The 11,983-nt window shown below is 36.1% G+C and overlaps 1 protein-coding gene, 1 long non-coding RNA gene and 1 pseudogene across 2 annotated transcripts in view; 1 reads left to right on the forward strand and 2 right to left on the reverse strand.

Moving 5' to 3' along the window:
- Positions 1-5,141, reverse strand: part of LOC118484072 — a 43,786-nt gene extending 38,645 nt beyond the window's left edge. The window contains exons 1-2 of the mRNA XM_035979964.1: positions 4,697-5,141; positions 3,288-4,412 (exon numbers count right to left, since the gene is read on the reverse strand). Of these exons, the coding sequence (XP_035835857.1) occupies positions 3,288-4,412; positions 4,697-5,141 (1,570 nt within the window). The remainder of the gene's footprint in view (positions 1-3,287; positions 4,413-4,696) is intronic.
- An 844-nt stretch (positions 5,142-5,985) lies between these two features.
- On the forward strand, positions 5,986-7,086 carry LOC118484282. Its single transcript, XR_004873176.1, has 3 exons — positions 5,986-6,080; positions 6,156-6,208; positions 6,349-7,086. It is a non-coding gene; the product is annotated as an uncharacterized LOC118484282 (long non-coding RNA).
- Positions 7,087-9,134: 2,048 nt separating this feature from the next.
- Positions 9,135-11,479, reverse strand: LOC110880670 (annotated as a pseudogene).
- Positions 11,480-11,983: the final 504 nt, after the last annotated feature.

Below are 11,983 nucleotides of genomic sequence, written 5' to 3' on the forward strand. Positions count from 1 at the left end.
TACAATCGCGATGTTCGGTTAATTACGACGGAATGCGCATAAGCGCGAAAAATGATCCAAATTGCGCGACGAATGGATTTTTCTCATGCCAAACACTAAGGCATAATATTATAATGCTTACATAAATTTTTGGATGTCCGGATGTATTCAGAACGTAAGTTATGCGCGAAAGTGCAAACTTGTGCACTTTTTGACACTTTTAGCCCCTGAATGATCCAAAAGTTTGTTTTAGCATACCAAACCCCTCAAAGCCTATTTCTAAGCTATGTAAAGGATATTTATGGTATGTTTAACTTATGGACATGTTCCGGAATCTTCGTTACAGTTCGAATTGGCATACTTTCGCAGTTTGTCAAGTTTAGTCCCTGTAAGCGGATTAACTTGTTTTTGCCATACCAAAGCCTTCAAAACTTATTTCTAAGTTATGTAAAGGTTATTTAAGGTATGTTGAGTATATGTTGATGTTCCGGGGTATTTGTCGCATTAAACTGAGTACGTTTACGCACCAGTTTGCGTATAATTCTCCAGAAAGCGATGTAGAGTTTCAAATTGAACAAAAGTCAAAACATAAAAAATGTAAAACACAACCAAACAAACATTGGGATCAAATAACATTGTTTTATTGATAATTGAACTGTTCATAATGATTACAAGCACAAATGTTACATTAGTTGTATTATGTGGAGTATCTATTAATAATCGAGGTTTATTCGATATTTATCGCATATTTGGTCGCTTATCGCTCATCGCAATCACACTCGCAGCTCGAATTATGCGTTATGGATATTGTTTTACATGTGTGTGTGCCTTATGTGTTACTTGTGCATGTTATTTTATTATGTTATGGTGATTAATCGAAACGCAATCGAAACTCGAATCGCAATCGTATCGCAAACGCTAAACGCAAGTAACGAAGGATGGTTGTATGTTAGATATAGTAGTTGGGATTAAAAGTAATTTAAATAGGAAACTCTATCGCATTCGCATCGCCCGCTATCGCGATCGAAACGGCAAAACTCATCAAACCAAGTGACTGATCGACCAGGCAACTAACCGATCGACCAGCAGTCTAATCGAAATGCAGTTCAATCGACCAGCCAGTCGGCCGGCCTGCCAACCGATCGACCAGCCCCTTTCCACTTTGGGTAACCCTATAAATACCCCATGTCACCATCAAACTTTCTACTTTTGGTACTCTCTGTCCGACCAGCGCTTCAACCTTGCTTTTTCTCCGATTTCTCTCAATCCCGGTAAGATCTCGACCTAAATCTTGTACATCTTTAATCTACACTTGATTCTACACCTTTCTATCTTTTGAATCTTAACTTTTAACCGTGAAATCACTAGATTTGAGGTGTTCTAGGATGACGTCATCATGGTGTTCTTAAAGAACTTCATGTTTTGGCCTCAATCCAACGAGAACAACTTAGATCTAAGCGATTTCCGCATAAATAAACAAAGATCTTTCATAGATCTAAACATATTCACGGTGAAAAGGAATTGAGAGAAGGTTTTCCAACTTTCTTTCAACTCTTTTACACTCAATGCACTCAAAACCGATAGAATCGGAGCTTGTACCAACTTCCTACTCATTCATGTGGTTGTGTTGGTCCGAGATCTGAATTCTATCCACGAGGTTTACTGATTTCGGGTTGAACATGGAACACCGTCTTGAATAGTTAACTGACCTGATTTGGGTGGTTCCTGTCCGATCAGGAGTACCAAGTATTGACGAGGTTTCTGTTGCTTAACACGTTATCAAAACATCTCGATAAAACGACAAAATATCAAAATGACCAAGTGTAAGACGAACGGAACGACCAGGACGGAATGTCGTCTGATCGGACTACTGTCTGAACGGGCTGTCACCCGAACGGGTTGTCACCCGATCGATTCACACCTTGGGTCCCACACTTAAACTATTTACCAACATTTGAAGTCTGAACGTTGAACGAGTTGTTGTCCGATCGGACTACCATCCGATCGGATTAACTGCTCGAACATGTGACAATTAAACTTCAACACTTAAACAATTTTCAACATGTTCAATACCAGCAGGTTGCCACCCGATCGAACTACAGACCAATCGAGTAACCAATTGCTGTGAACTTGTTCTCACTAGAATGTCCAACCAATCGGGTTGATTGTCCTATCGAACGTTCGTTCGATCGACTGACTTGAAAGATAGTGATACTTCTATGTCTTTAGAATACTACAACAAACACTTCAAAAGTCAAGCCATCACACACAAACACATCTTTCCCTAAAGGAAGAAACAATCCACTCGAGAGGTCGTCCGATCGGATGACCATCCGAGCGGGCTATCACTCGCACGATCAGCTGTCCGATCGGACTACCATCTGATCGAACTGCTGTCCTACCCACTTACACCTTGCATCGTTTTACACGTCGCTTATCATTATGCTATCGTTCTGATCAGGCTAACCTTACTCTCTAGCGCTCCCTTCAATCCATCAATCGCTGTGAGTATACTCGATCCCTTTTTGCTTTATGCACTTTTGGGTGTTACATACGTTACTTATTCTAAATCACATCAAACACACTACGCAATACTTTTAACGCTAACCATTACTGCATGTTATACGTGACTTAATGAATGCTTGTTTGTTATGTTTACACATGGAATGTTGTCTACCTGTCTTAGCAACGATAGAACTATAGTTTGGACTCAGCACCTGTTCACTCAGGGGTTGTTAAGGACAATTAGTTACATGGCTCACAGTGGTGAGTGTGTATCGCAAACTGCCTTGGGTAGTCAACCCGCAGTCATTGGTATCGATAGGTTCATGTCGATAACTAACATGCCTCATTTTACACTGTGTACATACTGGTTATGCGTAATCGATTTCGAACTCTATTATATCTATTAAACTTGTATGCTCACCTTTACACTATGTGTATTGACTTTTATTTTAACATATGTGACAGGTGCTTTGGATGCTTATTTGCTTTCTTTGCTGTGAAATCGAGGCTAGGAAAGACCTAGGTCAACAATAAACATTTGTCTGTAATAAAAATATGAGTTGTCGGAACAGAACAATTTGACTAGATCTTTTATGTAATATTTGTATTATCATTTATGACATGGTATGGGACATGTTTCTTTAAATATTTGGTAAATATAGTTGTTATGGAAACTTCTGGACAATCTATTTCGCTCAGTGCCGCGCCCCGATGATTCCGCCATCGGTTGGGGTGTGACAGGTTGTATGGTACAACATAACCATTATCTAATGAAATCCCATTCTTTTGAACAGAGTGAGTACTTTGATGTCTCTTATAGCGTGCATAGCCATTGTCATCGAATCTTGTAACAGGCTCGTAATCCTTAGGGAAATTTTTCTTACATGATCCTAATGCCATGCATGGTGAGTTAGGTTTGGCGATGCTGCAAGGTCCATGTATCATGGAGTCAATGACAATTGTATACAAAGTTGGCTCCTTGATGGGATCTGGAATTTCCGCTGCTATGTAGGCATCTAATTGTGCAGCGTTCTTTATTTTGTGTGCTTCATCAACCCATAAAAGAAGGTGACAATGAGGCAAACCTCTTTTTTGGAACTCTATGGTGTATAAGTCTGGATAACATAAACGAACGGCTTTCAAGTAACATGAGTATGCCTCTATAACAGATATGGAGTTTTCTATATAATATGAGGCAGATAAGTTACCTACAGTAACCTTTCCAAATGGTCTTCTAACTTTAAGAAAATTTACAAATGAAGTAACTTTCATATGGAAGACTCTTGCTATGACATCTGGACGATCCTCCGGCTTTAGGATTGGAAATTTGGCGATGTATCTACGAATCTCAGGCCATTTAATGTTGCAGGTGAATGTAATAAAGTACTTTGGGTTCCCATGAACTCTGCACATTGCCAAGGCATCCTGATAGTGTTTGTACATGTAGCGTGGACCACCGGTAAACGTGGATGGTAAAATTATACGCTTGCCTATATCCTTTCCTTCGGTGTCTCCACGTGTTACTGCATCATGTATTCCTTGCATGTATTCACTTCTAAGAGCATTTTGATTATATCTATGGAAGTTAAGCCTGTCTTGCTCGATGCACACGTAAGCATCTACCAGGTATTGTTGGAAAAGACGTCCACCTCTTAGTAGTAAAGAATAGGTATTGGCACGATCATGTAGTTGGTAGTAATAGAACATATTCCTAGTCAAAGTATTATTTCTGTTTGAGCCATTACCCTGTAGGCGCAAGTCACGGGACCAACCACTTTCACCATGAATAAACAACAAAGGATATTGCAGTGACATGTACAATGGGTGCAGTATGTTTATTCTTTGAGGGCCAGTGACCTTATGTCTAATGACAATGTCAAACCCATTTGACTCAGGTCCAGGATCATTGATAATAGCACCAATGCAACCTGGGTTGGATTATCATAACGTAAAGAGTTATAAGAATTATACAAACGGACGTAGAATAAGGTTACATCAGTTGATCGACACAGATCTCTTGTGTCCCTAAAAAGTTTAACCAGCTTGTTACTACTCTCAAGGATCTGAATAAGCAAAGCGAAAGTCTCAGAAATCAATTGCGAACGGCTATCGTTTCCCAATATGCCTAGTCTTTTGGAAAATTCATTTTCAATATCGTACAGATACATTTGCAAGAACCGAGGACGTTAATTCGGTGCTGGATAGAAAGAACCAAGCGAATGGTAAATCTGGCATTCAATTTTGAAAGCGTAAGGAGCAGAGCCATCGTTGATAGAATCGTCAACTATTCCACCAAAAGATGTCATTGAGAACATGTTGTTGTATGCACGTATATTATCAAGAAATTCAGATTTATTAAATAGATGTAACAATGACGCAGGAGGAAGGGAAGGAGAATCAAGCTTGACACGACCATGTTTAAAGCAATAATTATAGCAAGCACAATTAGAAGACATCGCATTGACACGTTCTTCGTACCAAAATAAGGCATTGCAATGTTCGCATATGCAGGTACAATCACCGTTATCTATGTACATGGAATTAGAGACCTCATTCCTACATGACGTAAAAGACTGGCGTATAGGTACTGAAGTGGACGCATTAGGAGAAGAAAGAGATTCAGTAAGCATACGACGCCGTTTTTGAGAGTTAGACATAGTTAACAATAAGGTTTCCTAACATACTAAGAGGACAACAATCTAATCCTAATAAAAAAATCTCATTAATGCCACATGGCATTCTCTCATAACAAAGGATTTTATTAAAATGCCATGTGGCAATTTATTATACTACATCAACCATCTATATATCTATATATCTATATAACTATATAATACATCTCCAATGGATACAAAAGTAATTTAACCCCTAATTTTTAAGATGGCAGACTAAAAGGCTTAAATAAAACCTATATTTTTACATTTTTTCCCCATTTTATCCTCCTCTCCTTACAATCGACAGCCACCATCATCAGTTTCTTCATTTCTTCACCTGAATCGACTTGAATTCCCTGGATCGTTTCTACCTTTATGGAAGTTGATCTTCACGATTAATTGGAAGAAACCTTATAACCCTTCCGTTTATCCCTTCAGGATGCCTGAATTAAAACGTCGGAACTTCAAATTAAAGCACACTCGCTTCATCTTCCCTTAGCCCACCGTTTCCTTCTCTTCCCCTCAGCCCTCCAGACCATACAAATCCCATAACAAACTAGAACCCTAGCAAAATTCAATTCACACTCTCTCAATCTCACTTCTCTCTCTCTCTCCCTCTCTCTCTCTCGATCTGGAACCCTATCTTCCTCGATCGCCCTCCAATCGGACGACGAAGAACCGGAGATGAAAAACAAATGACGATCAAATCGAAGGTGAACACCAATTTCTGAGAAACCCGAACCGATTTGCAGGTTTGTTTCTATTCTTGTTCCCAATCTTGTTTCAGTTCTTGTTTAGTTATTGTTCTAGAACTTGTCAATATATTGATCTTGTTTTCTACATTACATGTAAGTTATAAATGATGCTTTAGTTGATTTTATATAACTTTGTGCAACAAAATTGGAGCTATCAATCGTTGAAACTTCCATGTTTTGGAAACAGGTCAGAATTCATCAACATCTGATATTTTGATTATAATAATAGATAGATCATATTTACTTATTCAATGCTCCTAAGGGACTTTATTGTTCTCTGTATAAAAGATCCTATCAGGAAGCATTTAGAACATAGTAAGTGGTCTTATACTCTTATTTATAAATCAATAGGGTTTTATTGAAATTATATAGTAATTCACACTTATTCTATGCACTAACAGTAACAGGGATTAGTTAAAATTATATAACTAAGTTCCTCTTGATCTTTTCTGCAGATGGTATTCGGAACTGTGTTCTCTTTAGTAAAACTATTTACCCAAAATACCCCTATAAATCCCAATGCTTTTTTCACCGATAAGAAAGGTCCATTAGCATGTATGCTGAATATAAATTGCCCAACCAAAAGAAAAAATCACAATCTGTAACCGTAAGATCTGAACTTGCCAGTACTAGGTCACCTGGAACATCCTATCAATTATCAGGTTCCACATTCATCCCAGCTTCTAAATTTATAAAATTACAGTTTTTATTTCTCTTATTAATAATTATTATCTATATTAAAACTGTAGAAATTCTTATCTAGAAATAAATATGCAAGAGTTGAGGAAGTTTCAACATCTGTATGAAAACATTTGGCTTGATAGTAGTTTGTCATATTTGCATAAATAGTGAAATCTGTTGTAAAAGACTAAGAACATGCGTTCTAATATTTATTTTTGATCCACAAAGTATGTGAACGACTCAACGACTTGGTTTATATGTGTTTTTTTTTTCTCACAGTACTTTAAGGGATCGGCGATTCCCACCGATCCAAGCTAAAGAATTACCGTTCCTTGCAATGTACAGTTTCCCTTCTTACGAATTATGAAAACGCTGCTAATTATCTCTATTGGGAGGTACTGTACATTGTATAAGTCTATTTTGAGTTCTTTTATTTTTGTTTATGTATACATACAAAGACTCTCCTCCCTTACTCTTGGTTTTTACATTTTGGTTTCTAACCCCTCTTGAGACCATCCTATCTTGCAGGTTGGAAAGCACGGAATTATAATCGAGTTCACCGATCCCGACAATAATGTACCTACCCGAAATCGCTTCTCAAGAAGGTTAGCTTTTAGTGATGATGCTTTTTGTTAACCTTTTCTCTTTTCATTTAGAATATTAAAATGAAAAGCCCCATTAGGGTTGAAAGCAAATAATTATAAATCATTTAGAAATTTGACCCATTCACCACCTCTATGACATACGATAAAGGGTCATTATATTTTTTTTAATATGTCTCTATTTAATATGAATATCCTTTAAAATCAAAAGCCTTTTAATCGTAGGTTTATTATTATCTATAACAAACCTATTATTATTTTTTTATTGTTATTAATATCTCCGGTTTAATTATTTATGCATTATTATATTTACTTTATTTGACAATATAACACCTCATTAAGATTAACCACATATATTTCTAAAACCATATGATTTAAAATATTAATTATCGATAAAGATGATAAAGTAACAAATCTACTAATAAAAAGGTCCCCTTAATGCCACATGTCACTCTAATTTAACTTCTAAGAAACATTAAATCTTATTTAACTTTTAATATAGCATTTCAATTATTGTCACGGGCCACTCTCTCCTTCAATTTTACAATTTAGACTTACATTTTATTTAAAAATATTTTTTTAATCTTTATCCTTATTCATATAATAAGTTTAATTTAAATATGTTAATAACTATATTAGGATGTACTATTTAATTAGTTTTATAGATAAAGACAATGTATTTTATTAAATATTATCGTAAAATAAAAAAACCCAATAATTAGATCTTTTTTAGTAAATCATCCTTATATTAATTAGATTATACTATTATTACATTTTTTTTATCTGTGTGATCAAGATTATATAGAAGTATGGTTTACAATTTTTTTTTATTTTACGTGTGTAATACACAGGTTTAAACACTTATAAATTAAAATATTATTCAATCTAAGTTTTTTTATACTTAATTCGTGTAATACACGGGTTTATAAACTAGTTAAGAAAATAAAATAAACAGCAAAGCATATACAAAGCAAATTACAAACTAACCTGAACGGACGGTACCAACCAAAAAAACTAAAAAGGTAAAGCAAAAATCATAAGTAAAAACCAGTAAGTAGATGTACACACGCATAATCATTAGACAAATATGAAACAACGATAAGAGGCATAAAGATTCAGCTATGTAATAGTGACTGGAGAAAGAGTTTTATGTAAGTTATTTTTTCTAACCATCAAAAACAGCACAGCAAGCCAAACTTAAGAAAAGCATGCATGAAACTAATAAAACATGTCTACATCATATTGACTAATTGTAAACTATTGTGTTCATTTTTATTTGTTTAGGTTGTACAACAATAGAAAGCTATAAAAGCGATTATTAATACCGGTTCTAATAACACTGATATTGTTCGATGAGTATTGATTCGTTTTGTAAAAGTACTAATCAAGAATGATAAAAAGAATCCCTAAACACTGAATAAAAAGCAAAAGGTACGAAATGAAATGGTGTTGCGTGTTCGTATAAGCAAAACATTATAAATATTATTACTATTATTATTATTGTTAGAAAAAATAGAAGACAATTTTTTAAAGAGAAGGTCTATTTGTTATTTATGAAAAGTATAGAGGACCAAAACTAAAAGTAAAAAAGTTATGAGATTTAATTGCAAAAGACGAAAAGTTTTTGGGCTAAAAGTAAAAAAAAATCAATAATTTTTTAGGTTAAAAGTAAAAAAAAAAATCTAATTGGGTTAAAAGTAAAGAATCAAATAGTTTTGGGTTAAAAGTAAAAAAATCATTTTTTCAAAACTCTCAAAGCATAAGGTACAACACCTCTATGCCTAAAAATATTGCAAATTATAGAATTTGGTAATTGGTAATGAGAATTGAATTTTGAAACGTTAAATTCAACTCTATAGTTTTTTCTATGCCCAAGATACATCTATTTGTTAAATAGATAGAAAAATCGCTTTTAATCATTAACTTTAGATTTTAATTTGATTTTCATGAACATCATGTCACTTTTCTTTTTAACTCATTTGTGTCATTCAACATCTAAAAGATAAGATGAAAACCACGATTACAAATGAATTACCCTATGTGCTCCTTATTATTATAACTAAACTCCCTTTCCATATTGCTGTCAGTGATGGTGGTGGTGATGGTTCCGATCTCGCATCGTTTTGATTGAAAGTTGCATACATTAGGGAGAATCTGAGCCCTCTGCTTCAACTTTTGGATCTTCTGTCATTGAGAGCCCAATATGGGTACCGATTGTTGTTGTTTCACCATCCGCAAGGCTTCTTGGAACAGCTGCTTTACCGCCTTGCATTGGCACTTCTCGTCTACGTTTTGGAGCTCTTTGCAGCAGGCCTGCTGGATAACTTCCTCTGGCCGCCTCATCGGAATGGAGTATCCTTCGTCAATAGTGATGCCTTAATTTTTTTCGAACGACAATTGTAGGAGCCAAAGGACCCACTACCCCACAGGGCGAGACAAGCTCTTAAACCCTGCCCAGGCCCAACTCCATACTGAAATCCCAATATGTACACAGAAAGAGTCGAACCTGGGACCTCCCCAGAGGAGAAGCCTTACGGAAAACTTCACTGACCAACTGGTTCAGTGCCATGTTGGCAGTCATGCCCTTCATGAAATACATGTCACACTCGTTCAACCTTTGTCCCTGTAACTATTGGCTACACTGCCTTTATTCTGAGATTGGGATATGAAGCATGAGAAAAAAAACAAACAGAAACTTAGATCTATCAGCTAATGGCTATGAAGAAATATTTCTACAATTCTCTCTCCTCTTTGTTCTCACCCGACATTTCTTTGAACGATTTGCCATTAGGCTCGGGGACCAAAAACGTAAACGACAATCCTAATGCATGGATTACAGCCAAAATGATGAGGATGTACCTGATTCCAATACTGGTAGGATAACTGGCGTCGGTCTTTTTCGGGTATGTACTTTCAGAGGCGTAGAGGAGCCCGTAGGCCCCGACAATGGCGGAAGCTTTTCCGGCTGGGCGGAGATACCGTGACAAGTGGAATGGAGTCTTGCGGAGAAAATTTCGGCTGGAACCACGAAAGTGGTGGAGTTAGGGCCGAAGTTGGCCAAAAAGAATATTAAGGGGCACATGTACAAAGTCGATATGGTTCTCGTGTTTGGTCCAGTGGTGGTAAGGAATGGCAAGGACGAACAAGAATACGGTCATGAAAAAGAATCCCATGAGTTGGATTGCGAAAAGATCCATGCGATGTATGAAAAAGATAAACGGTACTGAATATCGCGATAAAGGTTTGGGCTTTCGTTGTTTCAGTAGAAAGCGATATCGAGTAAGAACCAAGTGGAAGTGAATCCATGCAACTGGAGGCTGTGGCGACGGGCGAAGTCTTTCAAAAACAATCCGAACGAGTTTCTAGTAGAATGAGCAATTTTGTCTACCTTATGCTCTTCGGCTTTGATTTAAACTTGTAAAACTTGAGCCATGTCTTGCGTCGCTTGTTTAGCGTTTTTTGCTACCAAAGCGGTGAAACGTGCGGTTTGCGGCATCTTCATATGCCAATAGTAAGTCAAAGCTGCTGGAATCGCACGATGAGTATAATACGCCATACATTTATTCAAACTGTGGGAAATCTTCATTCAAAGCGAAAAGGATTTAATCCCCCTAACGGGGATAGCCTGATAGGTGTAGCCTAGGAGTCGTTAAAAAAGCTGAACTTTACTTCTACATTATAGGAACATAAGTATTCAACTGTTCAAATATGCTTTCATAATTTGTTAACACAAATTCATAGAATTCACATGGAACATAACTATTCAAGTGTTCAAATTTTGGGTAAAACACATCCCACCAATTTTTTTTACAGTTTACTAACATTTATAACATCCCACCAAAATTTCATAAAGCCAATGTCTTCAGCAAGTCAAAACATCCCACCAATTTTTTTACAGTTTGCTAACATTTATAACATCCCAGCAGCAAAATTTCATAAAGCCAATATCTTCAGCAAGTCAAAACAAAGCAATCATACATGCATCAACTTCATTCAAGTTAAGAAACCCTAGACTATTAATTAAAAGGAATGTGCTAAGAAAAACTCACCTGAAAAGCAAATTAAAGGTCCTGGTAGCCTACAACTTGAAAGCCCTCTTGACGATTTGAACGATTTTAGATGATTTGCTGATTTCCTTTGCGTTCTAATCTTCTCAATCTTGCACTAAAGCCTTCCAATTATTCTCATCTGAGAGAAAAGTGAAGGAAGGAAGCATTTGAAGATGATAGCCACGTTGCAAGACATGTGGAAGTGAAGAGGGAAAAAGAGGAAAACGTGCGAGGGATGTAATGTGAAATTTGCACCGACTTTGTGCTTTAAGTTTTAGGGTAATGTTAAACATATTTATTAAAACAAAAAGGTACCCAATTTAAAACAATTATTTAATATGCTCTTTCATAGCGTGATCCAAAGCAATTGTCTAAAAAACGACAGGCATGAAGGGATCATAAGAAACCACAAAAAAAAGAAGAAATCGAGGAAGACTGTCGCCACCACCGCATTGTAAATTGTCACCGTCGTCGCATCATGCGGGTTTCTTACTAGTATATATATAGATGAATGATCATTTGAGAAAAAATGTAATGTGAAAAGAAAAGGAAGGAAGAATGTAATAGAAAAAGAATAAATAGTTTATAACTCCTAATTAACAAGTTATTCTACACATATCAAAATTTATCCACATTTTATCCCTACACACATCAAAATTTGTCATACACTTTATCCCACACATATCGAAAATTGTCCATTCGCCATAAATTAGGTTGAATTGAAAGACTATGTTTTAAAAAATGAGTTACATATTTAA

This window comes from Helianthus annuus, chromosome 11, assembly GCF_002127325.2.
Source record: "Helianthus annuus cultivar XRQ/B chromosome 11, HanXRQr2.0-SUNRISE, whole genome shotgun sequence".
In the NCBI taxonomy this organism is placed as follows: Eukaryota; Viridiplantae; Streptophyta; class Magnoliopsida; order Asterales; family Asteraceae; genus Helianthus; species Helianthus annuus.